This window comes from Cyanistes caeruleus, chromosome 4 (genome assembly GCF_971803275.1).
Source record: "Cyanistes caeruleus chromosome 4, bCyaCae1.hap1.1, whole genome shotgun sequence".
Taxonomy (NCBI): Eukaryota; Metazoa; Chordata; class Aves; order Passeriformes; family Paridae; genus Cyanistes; species Cyanistes caeruleus.
In genome coordinates, this window is record NC_141704.1 from 14409702 (window position 1) to 14429602 (window position 19901).

General features: G+C 40.2%; 1 protein-coding gene across 1 annotated transcript; it reads left to right on the forward strand.

Moving 5' to 3' along the window:
- The first annotated feature begins 4067 nt into the window (after positions 1–4067).
- Positions 4068–19136, forward strand: DLD (dihydrolipoamide dehydrogenase). The gene is made up of 14 exons (XM_086886808.1): positions 4068–4340; positions 5255–5330; positions 6045–6124; positions 9676–9744; positions 11483–11552; positions 11913–12013; positions 12315–12458; positions 12623–12724; positions 13767–13957; positions 15368–15538; positions 15926–16115; positions 16497–16634; positions 17932–18021; positions 18124–19136. Exons 1-14 carry the CDS (start codon positions 4302–4304, stop codon positions 18187–18189), a joined length of 1527 nt encoding a protein of 508 aa, XP_086742934.1. The 5' UTR covers positions 4068–4301; the 3' UTR covers positions 18190–19136.
- Positions 19137–19901: the final 765 nt, after the last annotated feature.

Genomic DNA, 19901 nt, shown 5'->3' on the forward strand with positions numbered 1-19901 from the left:
TGTTTGGAAGGAACCTCCTGTGTTTCACTGTGTGCACATTATCTCTGGTTCTGTCACTGGGCACCACTGAGAAGAGCCCAGCTCCATCCTCTGTGCACCCTCCTTTCAGGTAGCTGTATACCTTGATGAGATTCCCCCTGAGCCATCTCTTCTCCAGGCTGAGCAGTCCCAGCTCGCTCAGCCTTTCCTTACAGGAGAGGTGCTCCAGCCCCTCTGCCATCTCCATGGCTCTTTGCTAGACTATCTCCAGTATTCCTTCCCTGTAATGGAGAGCCCAGAGCTGGACATAGAGCTCCAGTTGTGCTTCCCTACTGCTGAGCAGAAGGGAAGGATCACCTGCCTCCTCTTGCTGGCAAGAGTCCTCCTCATGGAGCTGGAATCCTGGGAGCCTGTTTTGCTCTGAGGGGACATTTCATGAGTATTTATGGATGCAGTAAAAAGTGGGAATGTAAACAGGTACTAAAACCTCAGTGTTCATGAAAGGAGTGTCACAACCAAAGCAAGGTGAGGTAGAGTCATGACAGGAGGAAGTGAACAAAAAGTACTCAGGTGCCCATGGTTTACAACTACCACAGTACTACAGGCAATATACTGTCTTTATGATCTTTATTACTCAGAGAGATGTAAAATCGCAAAAAAGAATTTTAACCATCTCTAAACTTCAGCAGAGTACCCAGGAAGGTTCAGCACATTTGTCCCAACCAGCATGACCCCCACGGACATGCAGTTAGTTGATAGGCAAGGCTAGTCAGAGGTGATTACCAAGGCTGAGATGAATGGAATGGAGGGATCTAACTCTGCACTTCCAGTGTGTCCCTTTGCCTTCCCACTGTCCCCACCCACTAATACACAGTTTAATGCTTCCTGCATTCCCCCAGATCCCCTACACCCTCTTGTCTGGATGCTGAAGCAATAACCACACAAGCTGCCCTCCCTTCAGTGGCCACAGTAACCATTTATACTGACCACAGTAACTGGAGGCATCACACAGAGCCCCCAGTCATTTCTTGTTGCAGGAGATGGTATTGTTCATTGCTTACAGTAACAACATTCTAATGGCATTCAGATTGTGTCTGAAAAAACCTGTAATTTCCCTATACTATACATGAAATACTCAAGGACTGCTTGTGCAGAGGGGAGAGCTCTGGTATCCCAACGTGCACCAAGGCTGGGAGACCATGGAGGATTAAAACATGCTGCCTGAGTAGTTCAGTTAGCTACAGCTGGAGCAGTTTTGGGTTTTATTCTCTTTGGCTGGCTCATTAATGAACGTAGGAGGAAATGATGGGGACATGATACTATCTCTGCAACCATCAGGATAACTCTGGGATGCTTTCTCATTAGAATCACAGAATATTCGGAGTTGGAAGGGACCCACAAGGATCATTAAGTCCAGCTCAAGTGAATGGCCCATATGGGGATCAAACCCACAACCTCGGCATTATTAGCACCATGCTCTAACCAACATGGGTTTAAATATAAAAATACCGGGCATATCCAGTCTCCAGCATTGCTGAAGGGCCGATCAGAGAAATCCTTATGGAAAAAGATAGAAGAGAAATTCTACCTGCTGAATAGGGCCTTCCTTTTCCCCGGCTGTGTGGGAAATAGCAGAACGCTGCCCCCTGATGGAAATACTGATTTATGCAAGAAATTAGTACGTCTAGAAAACTTGAGAGCTCTTTTTCACAGAAAATACTTTCAATTTCAGGCAAGGGGGGGAATCAGTAGTATGACCTATGTTGCCTATCACTTACCTAAAGCAAAATTTAGGTGTTTTTAGCATAAATTGAACAGAATATTACATATATCCTAAATTAGGTAGAATTCACTGTAGAAGGAAAATAACCTTGGCCCATTGCTGATCTCCTGCAGGCAATGAAGGATTTAACTTTTAAAATACTGATGTGCTGAAGTGAAAATAACAGAGGAATGCAAGGTGTTCAATCAATTATTCTAGAAGAAAATACAATCTATTTTCCAGAAGAAAATATATGTTCTGGAAAAATAAACAGTGTTAAATTAAACCATGCTAATTATAAAAATGTGTCAATATTCTAGTTTAATTCTTTTCTTGATTAAATAAATGGGGAATAATTATTCCAAGACACTTGAAAATCTTTCCAAAATTAAATATTTTAGATTTTATATTTTTGAATGCTTTAAAAATTGAATTTATGTGCATTTCACTGCCACAGAGTCACACAGTCTGTTAGACTGGAAGGGACCACAGTGAGTCATCTCATCCAATCTCCCTGCTCAAGCAGGGTCATCACAGAGCACATTGCACAGGATTGTGTCCATAAGGTTCTCTAATATCTCCAGTGAGGGAGACTCCAAAACCTCTCTGGGCACTCTGTTACAATGCACAGTCACCTGCACAGTAAAGACATTCTTCCTCATATTCAAGTGCATCAGTTTCTGCCCGTTGTCTCTTGTCCTATTGCTTGGCACCACTGAGGACAGCCTGGCTCCTGTTTCTTGGCGCCCTGCTTTAGATACTTGTATACCTTGATGAGGTCCTCTCTTAGTCACCTCTTCTCAAGAAGATTTTCTTGTAAAGAATGTTCTCAAGAATATTCTAATTCAGTTTTTTCCTGATTAAATAAATTGAAACTCTTTCCAAAATTTCCAAAATTATCTTAGATTTTACATTTCTTAATATTTTTTAAATGTATGGGCGTTTCACTGTCAATTAGATGGAAGAGGTCTCTCTGTCTGAAACACGTAATTTCCCTTTCTCTGCTTGTGCCCAAGTGTTGTTCTGATGCAGTCAATCTGGGACCAGGGGCTCCTTTGCTTACCCCAGAGTTCCTTTTGGTGCCAGGTGGGTCTGTGAGCTCCCGAGCACCAGCACAGACTGGGGTCTGACCTACCTGACAACAGCTCTGTTGAGAAGGACCTGTGAGTTTTGGTGATGACAAGTTGATTGGCAGTGTTCCCTTGTGGCCAGGATGACTGACCGATGGTATCCCGGGGTGCATCAGGAGCAGTATAGCCAGCAGGTCCAGGGAGGTGGCCCTCCTCCTCTATGGGACCCTAGCAAGGCCACATCTAGAGTGCTGTGTCCAGTTCCAGGCTCCTCAGTACAAGAGAAACAAGGAGCTGCTGGAGAGGGTCCAGCAGAAGCCACAAAGATGATTATGGGACTGCAACACTGTCTTAAGAGGAGAGGCTGAGGGAGCTGGGCCTGCTTAATCAAGAGAAGACTGAGAAGGGATCTCATCAATACATTCAAGTGTGAAGTTGAATATGAATCAGCAGTGCCCTGGCAGCCAGGAGAGCCAACCATGTCCTCGGGGGCATCACCAGCTGGGCAAGGGAGGGGATTGTCCCACCCTGCTCTGCACTGGGCTGGCCTCACTTCAAATCCTGGAAGCAGTTTTGGGCATCACAATATAAAAAAGACATTAAGTTATTTGAGAACATCCAAAGGACGCTGTGAGGATGGTGAGGGGTCTGAAGAAGAAACCTTCTGAGGAGAAGATTTATGAGACTTTATGATGCTGCTTGGTCTGTTCAGGAGGAGACTGAGGGGAGACCTTTTTGTGCTCTTGAACATTCCTCATGAGGGGCTGTAGAAAGGCAGGTGCTCACCTCTTCATTCTCGTGATCAGTGACAGGATTTGAGGAAACATCACAAAGTTGAGTCAGGGGATGTTTAGACTGGATATTAGGAAAAGTTTCTTCTTCAGGAGGGTGGTTGGGCACTGGAACAGGCTGCCCAGAGAAGGAGTCACAGCACCAGCCTGACGGAGTTCAAGAAGTGTTTGGACAATGGTCTCAGGCACAGGGTGTGACTCTTGGGGTGTCCTGTGCAGGGCCAGGAGTTGGATCCTGGTGGGGGCCCCTTCCAACTCAGCATATTCTGTGATTCTCTGATTCCAAAAAATATATAGATATAGATTCTATATTATAAATAGATATATAAATATCTCAAAGACTGGTGTCAAGAGGATGTGCCAGACTCTTTTCAGCGATGCCAGCGACAGGTCGGGTAGCGTTGGCCACAAAAAAAAATACGAGAAGTTCTACCTCAGGATGAGGAAGAACTTTACGTGAGGGTGACAGAGCACTGGAACAGCTGCCCAGGGCGGTCGCGGGCCTCCCCCTCTGGAGACATTCCAAACCCGCCTGGGTGCGGTGCAGGTGTCCCAGCGCAGGCGGGGCTGGCCTGGGCCGTGCCCGCGGCTCGCCTGAGGCCCCGCTGCCGCCTTGGCCCCGCCCCGCGCCCGCCCGGCACTGCGCCTGCGCGCGTCCGCGGAGTCCTTGAGCGGCCGGGGCGAGGCGGCACCGCGGACATGCAGCGCTGGGGCCGCGTCTCCTGTGCGCTCGCTCGGGTACGGCACCGGCGGGGCGGCGAGGGGAGGGCAAGGGAGGGGACAGGGGACGGAAGCCGCTCCGGGCAGCTCGGGCCTGGGGCTTTCTTTAGACCCCCTCAGGCCGCCAGGGGCGGGCGGGGCCGGAGTCGTGCCTTGAGACGGGCGCGGGCCTTGGCCACGCTCCCCTCCCTGCTCCGCTGTCCCTTTCCTTCCCCGCTCGGCCGGGCGGAGGGGACGCGGCGGCTGCGGCGGCCCTCAGGGTCCGTGAGCGGCAGGGACCAGCCTCCCTGCTGCCGTGTGCGTTGTCGGTGCTGGTCCCCCGCTGTCCCGGCCCGCGGGAGGCCGCGGCCGCGGTGACTGCGAAAAGCGCCGCCGTCAGCCGGCCCCGCTTTTGGGCTGCGGTGCTGGGGACTTAGCAAGTGCTTCCAGGGACATCCTCTACTCCAGTTACACGGTGATCGGCCCTCCGTGTGTTTGTAGCAGCTGTTCTGTTCTGTCCCATTATTTTTTCGTAAAGGTTAAAAAAACTTGCCCTCCCGCACCTCCTATGTGATGCAGCTGCCTACTTATAGGAAGTGGCTGAAGGGGTTGGTTACAGAACAAGGCTCTTTCTGAACTTCTGTGGATGTACAGTTTATGTCATTATGCGGTTTGAGAGCGTCATATAAACAGTTGAAAGTTTCGTAGTTAGAGGCAGCCTGAGGTGAGACTGACCTGAGAACAGGTGTGATGACAGACTGAGGTGGCAGAGCAACTTCTGCCTCTTGTGCCAGTCGGTGCCCACTGTGCTTCAGTCATGCTGTTCCTGCTTTGGTTAACTGGTGACAGTAACTGTGTGTTCATCTGTGTGTGACTGAATGCTTATTTTCCCTCGATGATAGACATAAACTTGTAAAACTAAGGGGTTCTTTTTTTTTTTTTTTCCTTTCTAGAGAAGCCATTTTGATCGGATTCATCATGGTCTTCAGGGGGTTTGTGCAGTGCCACAGAGGTCCTATGCTGATCAAGGTAATTTCTTGTGAGAAACCTTTTTTTTGGCAAAAAAACCCCACCAACACAGATCCCACAAAAACCAGAACAATACTTCAAACTCAGAAATCAGTCTTCCAGAAGAAGTCCATGTCAGGGTGGAGATTTAGATGAAAATTGTGGTTTATTTGCATAATATGATTTCAAGCTAAAGCTGTAAATAAAAGGTGGAACTTCACCATTGTTATAAATTAATTAATCAGTATTAATTAATGTTCTGAAAGAGATTGTGGTTACAAGATATGAATTAGGTACAAAGTTCATAGCTTCCACTGCTTTATAATCAATAGAGGTTGCACAGATACCTATTGCAGGCATGTTTTCCCCTTTATAAATTTGTGGCATTCAGTAAGCATTTATGTTTTGTGCTAAACATCAATAGAGAGTATGTTGAAAAAATGTTACAGTAAACTATGGAGACATCTTGAGTTAAGTTCTTAAAGGCTTTAGAACAAGAGGGATGGGAAATTCAGTTTCTTGATGCCATTTTACATTATTTTCCTTGTGAAATTTAAGACTGATTATTTTTCTTGTGGGACGAATACCTTTACACAACTGTTCCCCATGTTCAGAAAGTTACTTTCAGATACAAGGCATAGCTTTCTTATTTAATCCTATTTCATTAACTTGCATAATTCTTAATATGCAGTTATTTTGCCGAAAAAGCAATAACTCAACTATTCTATGTTTCAGTTGATGCTGACGTCACAGTTATTGGCTCTGGGCCTGGAGGATATGTTGCTGCTATCAAAGCAGCTCAGCTTGGATTTAAGGTGAGGCCTCGCTCAGATAGCAGAATACTCATCCAGGTGAACTTGAAAGGTGTCTGTGTAATACTGTAATTCTTCTGTCACATCATGGGCCACCAGATGCTGTTGGCATGTTTTGTTAATCTTTCCTTACCTTGCTTACACAGATTATGCAGAATTTGAAATGGATGTCTGTATTACTCTTTATAGCCCTGCTACTGACAGAGCTGCTTAGGAGAGCTTGGTTTTTGGTTGGAACTGATAATTGAGGTGGGCTTACACTCTTGTGAAAGAGAAGGTGAGAAAACAGTGCTAGGAAGGATTTTTTCTCACAACAGAGGGAAAAATAAAGAGAAAATGAGTGACAGAAAGACCACTGGAAAATATTTTGAATAACAGATTGAGGGAACTCAGAAAGGGAAAAAGCCATATTCAACTGATAACACTTTTTGAACGTGATTAGTGGAATTCTACTGCCATGTGAGAATTTTAGAGGCAAAAATATGTATGTAGAAATACTGTAGAATCTTAGTTACATTTATTTATGTTAATCTCTTTTCTGCCTGTTGTCTTTGAACGCCTTTCAGAAGAGGCAGTTTGTGTCTGATGTGTACTATTGGTGTGTCAATTAATTATCGTGAGAGGTGTATGTGTATAATATATTTCAGATGGTTTTTAAGCTTACAAAAATACAAAATGTGATTTCAGGATGTTTTTTTGCTTTCACTTCTTAATATGAGACCAGCTGACACTCTTGGCATTGCATTATTGTTCTCATAATTATCTGGAACTCTCAGAAGGTGGTGCTAGCAGTCTTGAGCATGTTTCTGCTGTTTGATATGTCACAATGTTTCTGAATTACCTAAAATAGACTTCATGACTGAAATGAGCTGGTTTGACCACCTGGCAAGGACCAGAGCTCCTGGTGATGAGTTCCAGTGAAGCACAGGAATAGGGGCCCATGCAGTATGTAGTCTTCATCTTTCAGAATTTTCAGAACTTGGCTGTACAAGGCCCTGAGCCACCTGATACATCGTAGAATCACATAATGGTTTGGGTTGGAAGGGATGTTAAAGCTGGCCTCGTTCCAACTCCCCTGCCATGGGCAGGGATACCTTCCATTAGACCATGTTATTCAGATACCCATCCAGCCGGCCTTGAACATTCAGGAGTGGGGCATCCACAGCTTCTCTGGACAACCTTTTCCTGTGCCTCACTCATAGTAAAGAGCTCCTTCTTAAGAGCTGATGTAAATCTATGCCCTTCAGCTTAAGGCTGTTTCTGTCACTGAATGTGAAAAGTCCCTCCCCAGCCTTCTTGCAAGCCCCCTTTAAATACTAGAAGGTTGTTGTAAGGTCCTCCCAGAGCCTTCTCAGTCTGTCCTTATAGGAGAGCTGCTCCAGCACTGTGGTCAACTTGGTGGCTTCCTCTAAACTCACTCCAGCAGGTCCACATCTGTCTTGTGTCGGGGGCCCAGAGCTGGACACAGCACTCCAGGTGGGGTCTCATGAGAGCAGAGTAGAGGGTGGGAATCACCTCACTCAATGTCTTTGATGTTGACTCTTTGGAGAAGGAGGTCTGTAATTCTGAGTGTTGTCCCTCATTGGTCAGTACTCCCATAACTGGGTGTCAGTAGTATCTTTTTGGGTATCTTTTAGCCTTCTAATATGTAACTGTCCCAAAATATAAATGTTTGAGATTCCATTAAGTTGTACATCTGCCTGTGACCTAGTGCAAAATAATTGAGTTGTCTTTACACATCTTTGTGAATTACTGTTTTGTCATAGTAAATGCTCTTGCTTCTAGATGTATGTGGCTACTTCACTAGCAGCCTGAGAAAAAAAGGTGCTCAGTCCTGCAGGTTTTAATTAAGATTGTGGCTTTCTGCCTTGTGAGTTCATGTTCGATTATTCTAAAGCTATTTTTGTGGCTGGCTATAAGCAGCTTTTCTTGGAACAGTACTGTCTTTGAGTGCTTCATATCTGTGAGTAACAATAGGATACCATACACAAAGGGGCTACAAAGTGCCCTGGATTCTGTTTTTTATCATAGTAAAAAATAATTATACTGTTAATATAATAAATACACTGTTTCATAGCTAGTTAGAGATGGGAAAATGCTTTGACATACTTCTGTATGTCGCCATTGTCATTGAATAAACATGTCGAATGTTTTTGATGCCCTTGAGGAATGTATGGAGATGTTTTTAGCAGACTGGCAAAAAGATTTCATAGTTACATCATCCATGGAAGAACCTGATTCTTCTGTACTGAATTACTTAAATTTCAATTTTATTGCTATTTCTGCTAGCACAGGCATTGAGTCCTTGTATAACCACCACAGCATCCCATGTTATTGCCAATAGTGTTCTCTGGGTATTTGCTTTCCAAAAGCTTTGCATCGCCTTCTCAGTGAAGTTTATGTAAAACGGATGAGGCAGAACATTCTTATTGGGAAAAGGTAGGAGCAGTCTGGTGCTGTTTGATCCATAGTGCAGCTTTTAAATCCCTTGTGTTGTGTTTCGTATATTCATGTGCCTAAAACAAGAGGAGGGGGAGGTAGGGGATAAGCATGTCTCAGAATGGTCTTGTGATTTGATGTGATGAATTCTGTTTTTCATGTTACCATCATCCCTACCTTAGCACATAAGCAGCAAGTTGAAGAAATTGTGAAAGGCTTTCACCTAGGTAGTTGCCTCTCAATGGACTGGAACTCTGAAGAGTGTAAACCACTCTGAAGAGTGTAAAGGAACAATTATTTTGAATATGTGTGTGCCTTCCAAAGAAGGAGATGCCAATTCCTTTGTTCCTACAAAAATAGTTCAGGATACTTTCTCCCCCATTCTTGTCTCCCAGTGATCTGTTTTTATATGAAGGTTTGGCAGTTGTTTTTGTCCTTTGCACACTTTGATGTTGTCAGTTTAATGAGAAGGAGATGACATATTTTCCATCCCTGTTGCTATTGACCTTGTTTTTGTTTGGTTTTGCTTTACTTGATTTTTGTTTTCTCTTTCTTTATAGGTGTTGGTACAACTTTATAGCAGTGGGAGGAAATGTTGTTTGTGGCTTGGGGGTTCTGTGCTGTTTTGTTTTCTTTGAAGAAGATATTGCATCAAGGGATTTCAATCCATGCCAGTTCACTTACCAGTTGTTTTCTTGTTTTTATGAATCTTCACATGATTTACATGTTCTGCTTTTTGCAGTTTTTTCTGTAATTGTTAGGGAACATCCTTCACTGGACTTAGTGTTGTATTTGTTATTTACTTTGTAGATTTTTGTAGTAGGACAGCAATTGTATGAAAGTATGAATGGTGCATAGGCTGTTGTTTGGTAGAGAATTTGGTTGCAAAGAGCTACTTTGTGGGTTTTAAGTTAACAAAAAATGACAGATGGGAAATATGAGCTGTAAAATAGATCTAGGAATGAATTTAATGGGACACTTGTAGAGGTAGAATTACCAGACAAGTGGACAAATGTCTTTGTCATCAATTCTAAATTGTGAGGTAGCCTATAAGGAAATGATGGCATAGTATTACTAAAACATTCTTTTTTTTCCCCTCTGTTCTTTTTCCTCAGACTGTCTGTGTAGAAAAAAATGCAACGTTAGGGGGAACCTGTCTGAATGTTGGATGTATTCCATCCAAGGTAAGTGTGTATAGTTTATCACAGCTTCATTAAACAGTTGACATGATGTGCTTCACTTGGAAGGAGTTTCTCAAGATGGATGTACATGTACAGAATAGCCTGGAGGTGAAGCCGGTGATGCTTGTGTGGAGTAATGCACATATGGAGAGAAAGAGCTGAGTCCAACACATGCACTCAGAAAAAAAAGACAAGCAAGAAAAGATTAATAGGAACTTCATATTTGACATTGCCAATCTAGTTTAAAGTAATTTCAAACCTCAGCCTTTGAGGTGAGGTCTTGTTATCTCCACAAGAGCAGTGCTGTTGCTGGGGTATCTGCCTCAATAGCACCCAGCTGGTGAAGGAAGACACTGCTAATGCCAGGTTGTGATGGCTGTAGTACAGACATAATATTCTTAACAAGATCCCTCCTAACTGTATTGCTGTTTCTAATCCTTTCGCTCAAGAGGTTCCATTAGCATGGGAGGAAAAAATACAGTATAAATACTATGTTTTTATTTTAATATTGTATTAATTTTTCTAAACATCTTAGTAGTCATTTTAATGAAGTTCAGAGTATCTTAATATATTGAAGCACCACTCAAAAATGTCAATCCACACCTTGAAATTTGAAACTTTGCTAGGATCTATTTAACTAACTTCTCACGTCCCTTTTTTTTTCCTTAATCCTTTAGGGTTATTATGAAAATACTATTAAACCAATGGCTAAACTTGAATGCTATCTAGAGTTTGTTTGAATGGCAATAAACTTAAGTAGTGGATATGTAGGCTGTGTACACCAAAGCTGTAACGAATAATTCTAATATTCCTTTCCAGAAAACCATCCAAAATAATACATTTGGCATGGGTTTTTATTTTCCTTTCTTGTTGCTGAAAGTGATGGTTACATCTTTCAAGTAATGTGGATGTTACAGATTCAGGGCTGTGTCAGTTACGTGAAGTGGAAAAATTACTTTCAAAGACAGTTGATAAAAATTATAAAAATGGAATTATCTTATTAGTCTGTGCAAACTTGCACTGTTGTCCTTGTGAAGATACAGATCATTTCATATTTGGGGTGGCTATAACAAAGGAATCAATTTTCTAAGTAAGATCCTGCCTTAACTATATTGTTATTTCTAATTGAAATACAATTATTGAGGTTCTGAATTTGAAGCTGCTAATTTATAGCCATCCATATAAAAAAATATTCTAATTTTATCTATGGATTTGGAAGATCCATATACCTGAGCTAGCTCCAAACCATCCAGCTCAGCTGGCTATGTGGTTATAGAAACTTCAGCAGCACAAAGCCTCAAAATTTAACTCATATGTCTCCACAGGCTAAAATCTTAACAGGCACTTTAATGTTTAGTTTAGATTTTCCTTGTCCAGTTTTTCTGTATCTTCTCTTTGGCCATCAGTCAGAATTACCTTTCTTTTCCCCTGCTCAGTTTGTTCCTTCTATTTTTTTTAATCTCTGTGGAGCAATTACTGATTTCTGTGGTGAAATGAGCAAAAAAGATAGGTGTGGATGTAACTGTTTTGTATTTCTATGTGAAGTATGTAACTTTATTGAGTATTTCAGTAGGAGCTACTGTGTACAATTTCTGTGGTTGAAATACGCTTTTTCAAATATGTATGTATCAAACTTAATAGTGAGAACATTTTGCAAATAGTATAATTATTCTTCCTTATAATAAATAACTTTTTCTTGTGAATGTGTGTCCAAATTCATGTATTTGTATGTCTGTTTTAGGCCTTGCTGAACAACTCTCATCTGTATCATTTGGCCCATGGAAAAGATTTCGCTAACAGAGGAATTGAAAGTGAGTGAAGAGCTCTCAGTGCCTCTTACATAAGTGGTTTCCACCAAGAAGTAAATTTAGTCTTTCAAATCTGATTAGTATGATTTTCTGTTCAGAAAATTTTTAGTTATAAATAATGTCCTTTATCTGTCATTTGGAGGCTTAGGGACTGCTCTTTGAACTCTGAATAATGGCTAGGTAAGTTATAGTTGGAAAGTGCAATAGTGGTTTTTAGCATAGCAGTTGTTGAATGTAAGCTTTAGCATTTAGTAGGGCCATTGAATACATCTTTCTGTGCCAGCTGTTAACTGTGTTGAGGTTAGCTCCTTTAACATTAACACACTGCAATGCCTGATGTAAGTTATTTTGTTTCAACCTTAGTTACAGGAATCCGTTTGAATCTAGAGAAGATGATGGAACAGAAGAGTAGTGCAGTGAAGGCCTTAACAGGTGGAATTGCTCATTTATTTAAACAAAACAAGGTTAGTTTGGATTATATAGTGAGGTATATCTATTTTTCTGATATGAATTTCTTACTTTTTACATTTTCGTACTACTGTATAAATTAGAGTTACTGATATGACAAGGGCAGAATTTGTGGCAGAATTCACTTCCAGAATACTTTTAAATGCTCAGTGCCTTCATTCTTAATCTGCTTAAAGGAGTAGTATTTGTACCACATAGCGATACAGAGAGATGTTTTAGCAGCATTTCTAAGCATTAATGAAATGTAGCCAAACTTACATATTTGAGCCTGACTTCACTGTGTTCTGATTACTAAAGGTTGTACATGTATCTGGGTTTGGAAAAATAACTGGCAAAAACCAAGTCACTGCAACTAAAGAAGATGGCAGCACACAAGTTATCAATACAAAGAACATACTCATAGCCACAGGCTCAGAAGTTGCTCCCTTCCCTGGAATTACTGTACGTATTTGAACTCAATTGTACTTCCTTTTCAGTGTCTCATAGCCACATAATTTAATGTGTAATACTGGTTTGCACTTGATTGCGCTTCACGATCTGTGTGCTTTGTATATAATATGTAAAAGAGATTGTAAACCTCGCTTTGTGCATTTCTTTGTCATTAGATTGATGAAGATAACATTGTGTCATCCACTGGTGCACTCTCACTGAAAAAAGTTCCTGAAAAGATGGTTGTCATTGGTGCAGGAGTCATTGGTGTGGAACTGGTGAGAGGAAATTTAAACCACTTGACTTTTAATTTGTAATGGAAAAGGGTGTTATTTTTTGTTGTATTTGATGTTTCTGCTGTGATTTAACAGTTCAGTGAGTTGTAGTGAATCTGTTCAAACTTCATAGCCTGTGAGCTCCATTTTTTTACCAGAAAAGCTGGGATAAGTGTTTGCTGGGTCAGTACTTCTGCAGCTGGTTAGATAAGCAGGGAAATGAGAGAGGAGCATACAGGGCCTTGAATATTTATTTTTCTGTTTTGTAGGAGTAAGGATGTGGAGGGAATGCCAGGATAGTCAGGATAAATTCTTATGTTTAGTAGTTAATCTTAAGAGATGTTTAATGTGGTTTGATAGTACATATTCTATCAGCCAGAAGCATGGAGACTTTGTAGTTCATCATCGTCTGAGTCCTTTTGCGTCACACCTACACGTTCCAGAAAGAATTTATATTTCCTGGTATTGTAGCTGCTGGAAGCTGTGTCCATCTGCTTAGCCTTCTGACCATTAAGCTGGGCAAGAGTAAGCAAAGTGAAATTCTGTATTGGGTGGATATGGGTAACTGCAGGTAAATAGGGTGTACGTGGGTTTTGTTGATAAGGTTGAACATGGTTAAGGTTATAAATACAGACAGGACCAGCAGTGGCTCCATTTTGTTGCATAAAATTTCCTTAATGCGGTATTGTTTTGATTAATTAGTAATGGTATAAGAGCACCACAAGCAATTCCCTTTGGGTTTTCCTTTCAGATTCTTTGATTTTGGATTTCTTCTATACCTATAGTATAAAACACACAAGTTAAGTTTTTGTTGGCTATTTGGTCATGGAAGTTTTCAGTCTGCAAATAAACAATGATAAATCTTTTTGTTGAAAGGCTGGGGAAAGTTGAACTTATTTTATGCTGTCATGTTTGTAGAAACTCACCAGTTTGCTGTTATGTGTTACCTTGTTCTAGAAGAGTTTATAGTCTGTTGTAAATATTACAGTAAAAGTATATGAAGTTTGCTTTTCAAAAACTCTTTTTATCTGTTTTGTGAATGCAGGGTTCAGTTTGGCAGCGCCTCGGTGCAGATGTGACAGCCGTTGAGTTCATGGGCCATGTTGGTGGAATGGGAATTGACATGGAGATCTCTAAAAACTTCCAACGTATTCTTCAGAAGCAGGGATTCAAGTTTAAACTGAACACCAAAGTTACTGGTGCTACCAAGAGACCAGATGGAAAAATAGATGTAGCGTAAGTGTTTAACATAAAACTAAAGGAATGCAAAATATATTCTTCCTCCCAATCCATCAAACCTATTTCAAAATACAGTCTGATACTATTTTTTAAACAGGAATGAAAATTAATTCTTTAGTGCAGTTAAATGTTTATCTGCCTTTGTAACTTACAGACCTCATAATTTGGGTTTATTAAATCCTAAGTTGCTTATACAGGAGAGGTTCCATTGACTTGAGTTGAGGGCTTGCTGGCATAAAACCACTGTTATAATGAGATCAGTAATAAAAACAGAACTGTAAATCATTCTTTTCATGGAAGATATTTGCTTCTGGTATAATTAGGATAAATACCATGATTGTTCATACAGTAATTTCCAAGCCATTAATTCTTGACAATATGACAATTCTTGACATACTGGAAGGTCATCATGTCTTAGGGTAAGCATGGCAGAGATATTATTGTTCTTGAACAGAAATAAATGAAATTACCCAAAGAGTCTATTTTAATGGTTATACTCAAGACCTTTGAAGTTTCAGTGAGATGCGACTAATGTGAACAGTTAATACAGAAGCATATGAAGCAAATTTGCTTAGTAGAAGTCCATAAGTATGCACTAGTTCCATTTGTGTTAATGGATTCTCTATGCAGAAACAAAAAGTATTTTTGTACTTTACAAAAATACTTGATGTTACTTCACAAAAATAAGCTTGAATGTTTTTTCACTGGAGACTTAATACGGTGACTTGTACTTGATGTATCACTGTAGCTTGGGGTAGTCTGTCATCCATCACTGTAAAGGTCCAGGACATGGGCTTCTTTATATGCCTTGCTGATGCTGGTTGGATCTCTCATGTAGTCTGTTCCTACTTTTAGAGTATCGTTTTGGTTCAGAGTATGCTTTTGAAGCGCACTTCCAATTATCCTCACTTCCCATGCTTTGGTTCTTGTGCTCTGAGTACATGAACTGATCTTGTTCTGGGTGCAGTTAAACACAAAATGCACTTGAGGGATGCATGGAATGCATGGCAGCTGCTAACACATGTTTGGTTCCTGGGCCAGAAGAAAGCTTGCTCAGAATACATGGCTCGACCCCATCCCAAAGCATATATACTTTGGGTGACAAGTACTCAGAAGCAATTAGTTTGCTTTACAGATTTGATCCTGTCCGGTCATGCTATTTGTTATTGAAAATACACCCTGAATTTCTCTCTAACAATTGTTAAGAAATGTAGTAAGAGGTGTTGCCCCTTCTTCCCTATTTTACTGAACTCTTGCAAGGAGGAAGCATGGGGAAGGCTGAATGAAGTACTTTGGGTGCTAGACCCAGACAGGAGGTCACCATCTTAGGTCATACTAGTTACTAGTCAGAGAGAGATAAGGCTGCAAGTTTACAGCTTAGCATTTTTGCTTCTTATTTTACTGTAGTGTTGAAGCTGCTGCTGGTGGCAAGGCAGAAGTAATAACTTGTGATGTGCTCCTAGTTTGCATCGGTAGGCGCCCTTTTACAAAAAATCTAGGTCTTGAGGAACTTGGAATTGAACTTGATAAGAGGGGAAGAATTCCAGTCAACAACAGATTCCAAACCAAGATTCCAAAGTAAGTAAAACTAATTTTTTTTTCCTTTTTTTTTTTTTATGAAGAACATTTATTTTTAAAGTTTAACTTACTAGAGCACTTCTGGTTTTTAATTGCAGAACATATTTTCCTTTTCTGAAAAGAAAACTCAAGATATCTGTATCATTTCAGTACCTTAAAATTTTTAGTCAGCCTTTGAAGTTTTGTAACTTAAAGGTCAATGTCTGTTTCATGTCACTAAGTACCTTTTGAAGTGTAGTCATTCTGTGGTAACTGCTAAAATGAAGTATTCTAATCTGTTTTGAATAAGAGTTTTCAGTAACATGTTTCAAAAGACTTATGAAAGGTAGCCCAGGTGTGCTAGGATGTTTTTAAACAGTGTCTTATTCTGTTTCATTGGTCTGATAGCATCTATGCTATTGGTGATGTAGTTGCTGGACCTATGCTGGCCCACAAAGCTGAGGATGAAGGCATTATTTGTGTAGAAGGCATGGCTGGGGGAGCAGTTCACATTGACTATAACTGCGTTCCCTCTGTGATCTACACTCACCCTGAAGTGGCCTGGGTTGGAAAGTCAGAAGAACAACTGAAAGAAGAGGTATTGCTTGTTTTCTTTTACAACAAAAACTGCTTTTCCACCTTGGGCCTGATTTTACTCTCTGGTTGTTTATCTAGCTACTTTATCCAAATTTCTGCATTTGAATATATTGCTTAGGGGGGTGTAAGTGAATGATGCTGTTGTGCATCCCACTCTCCCAAGAACCACAGTTCTCTTTAATGACTTGCATTCTGTGACATTAATATTTGTTTGTTTGCAAATTAATCTGTTTTAGTACACTCTTATACTACTTCTGGTGATTGTTCATGTACATTCCTCTGTGTCTCCTGTTTTAGTTCTGTATTGCTTCTCCTCATGTATGTAACAGTTGGTTACATTGTTTTCATTGGTCATTAACTCAGTAAAACATCTGTTTTGCAGGGTGTGGAATACAAAATTGGGAAATTTCCATTTGCTGCAAACAGTAGAGCAAAGACAAATGCTGACACAGATGGCATGGTGAAGATTCTTAGTCAAAAGTCTACAGACAGGATGTTGGGTGCACACATTTTAGGTTCAGTAAGTGTCATCAATTGTGCTTTCTTGGCCTTGTGATGTTCTTATTTAGTGTTGCATAGTTGTTGAAATTAGAACTGGTGTTTGTGAACAGGAAGGTTTGAGTTCATTACTTTTTTTTAATGTTCTGCACCCCTTTCCACATTTTAGTTACTTTGGTGTAACTAAGAAGAAAGCCCAGCTTTTTTTTCTCCTCTTGAATTGCTGTGGTTATTTGGTTTCTTTGGCCATTTTTGTGTGGTGAGATTTTTTGGTGGTGGTGTGGTGTTTTGTTTTGTTTTTATGAATACTGCCAAATACTTGAGGGAGCAGCAGAAATTGCTGATTCAACTTTTGGAAGTTGAGGGAGCTGAAAAGACTGTGGCTTTTTCATTGGTGTTTTCTTTTTTTCCTTCTCTCCAGCTAAAGACTTCAGCAAAGGTGGTAATCTTAGGCTGCAGTCACCAAATCTGGGGTCAGTAATTTGTGGAATTTAGAGTAAAGAAACCTTTGGGATTTCTCCTGCTTAGGAGATTTTTGGGTTTTTTTTGTCAAAGTTTAGACCCTTATCTTTCTCTGTTTTGTTTTTTAGCTGTAAATATTTTTCTTTTTCAAAATATATATTCTGCAAATATGTTTGCAGAAACACTTCCATACATTTTTGTGTACAGCTTTCTTCAAGAGAAACACCAAACTGTTCTCAATAAGATTTTTATGTTAGTTATTTTCTCTTGCAATTGCAGTAATTTAGAAACCAACATGCCTTAAAGGAAACACAGCTTTGTCCGTCTCATACCAACAAATCTAATTTTCTTCATTAGGAAAGGACTGAGGGGAAATCTTATGGTCATGGATCTAAGTACTAAGTATACTTAGTATTAGTATATAGAGGAAATTTAACTATTTTTGACTCCTCAAAGATACATTCTCTTAGTAAATATGCATAAATACAGCAAATAGAAATGAGGGTGTAGGTGCAGTAACATGCTTTTTAAAATCTAGTTATCTATTTAACTTTTCAGGGAAACACTGAAGTTTTGGGTAGGTTTTCTTTCATGGAAAAATGCCCAGCTTTTGCGCAACTCTGAGGCATGTGAGAACAAGTACTCTCATCAATGTTTAGATTTAAGCTGGGTTTTAGCACAGTCACCAAAAAGATTAAGTACTTATGACTTATATTAGAACACAGATGGAAGTGCTGGTTAAAACATAACTTTACTTTTTTAGCAGAAAATTCTTATAAATAAGCTGTTACTGATACAGCAGAATCTGGACAACTGTGTGAGGATTTGTGCTAATTGCAAGTACCATTAAATTACAGGGTGCTGGTGAAATGGTGAATGAAGCTGCCCTTGCTATGGAATACGGAGCATCGTGTGAAGATGTAGCCAGAGTTTGCCATGCCCATCCAGTAAGTGTTTTCTAAAGGGACTGTTGAACATCATTACACACACATGCTGTTACTCCATGTAGCTGTTAATGACTTGTAACTTTTTGTGTTTGTTCTCTACAGACGGTGTCAGAAGCCTTCAGGGAAGCAAACCTAGCAGCATCCTTTGGCAAAGCTATCAACTTCTAAAATGAAAGAGCAGATCTTTGTACATATATAGTACATCTCTGAAAATGGACTGTGGGCCCTTATGGAAGGCTGAGTCTGAGGATTTTAGGACTGACTTAAGTGAATATCATAATTTTAAACATCAGATATTTAAACAAGTAGAGTTTGGAACAAGTGGAATTATCCAGTCTCTGTAAATTAAATACTTAAAATTACATGTTTATTTACACAATGAATGTTGCAGAAAAGCAGCCTGACAGAACTCTTTTCTTTTCCAAAACCAAACGTTTTGCTGCTGCATGGGATTATCAGGTGTGCTGGTCAGAACTCTGGATAATTGTCCAGAATACTTTGTGTTTTCTTATTTGAAGTAGTGACACAATAAACCAGTTAAATGCTGGCACTTAAAATGCCACTGGCACTTAAAATGCCACTGTCACTTCCGCACAAAAAATGTGTTTTCTTCTGAAGGGATTAACTTTGGTATTTAACCTTCTTCTTGCCTATGAGTACCAAAACTTGTTTTGACCTAGTAGTGTTGGGATGCTGGGAGAGGAGGGGCTCGTGTAGATCAATTACAATTATATTCACTTTCTAAAGAGAAAATTACTCTCTGTGTGATTCTCCATGTCATGTTTTCATATTGAAAACTTGTTAGGGGAAAATCTGAGTGCTGATTGAGAAATGAAAGATTGAAGACAAATTCATTGTACTGCTACCTAATTTTTTTTGGTTTTAAAGCTTCCATTGTCCAGCTCTCTTAAACTTGAAATGCTAAAACTGGGTAGTGAAGCAGTGTTTGCTGTTAAGTGCTATGACTTGAGGGTTCTTCTGCACCTTCCACCCATAAGGGCTGCAGTGTCAGCTCTCCACACAATTAAGATACACTTTCTTCTCTTCTGTTTTCTATTTTGTTCTCCCTTTCTGTCTCTTCTGTAGCAAGAGAGCTTAATAAATATTTGACATGACTGGAGGGTCTTCTTGGATTTTGTTTGCTGATTGGATCCTTGTATTGTCTAGGTTGTTGATTATGTGAGGAAGCTCACAAACAGATGGCATACTTGGAAGATCTTTAATATGTATATGGAGCATGCCTAAATCCAGTAGTTCATTTTAACTTTTCCAAGGTGCCATTACTTCTTTTTTGTCAGGTTCTTCTGCCTTGAAGAAAACCTTAATACCTGCTGGTATTGTGCATGTCCTTTTTCATTATGCCAATGGAATGAGAAGCGTACATTCAGAAAGTGGTGCTACAGCAACTTGGTTTTGTGTATAGACAAGATAGTTGTATCTTTCTAGTTTGCTTTAATAGCTGCTTATTCAAGTATTGATCCATTATCCATAGTGAGTGATGGAGATGGATGCCAGCATTACCATACCAGTTAATTGGCAAAACACCAGATACTCCTCTTCACTGTGATTTATTTTCTTAACTCCTACTTTAAATGTAGATGGGGTTAAACCATGACACCTCATTAAGCTTATCACCATCTGATTCGTGGGTATGCTGGGTTAGTGAATTAATATGGACCTGCTTTCAGGTGTTAGTAGGAAGCTGCTGAATGGAAAGCAAAGCTGAGACAACAGGGAAGAAAAGCTTGATTCTTCCAATATTTCAGAATCACTTCTAGCTTAACGCAAGTATATGTTAAGTGTTAATCATGTGATTTGCAAGTTCTTCCCAGAAGCCTTGCTCTTGGAGTAACAGTTTTGTGTCCACTCCCTCCACCTCC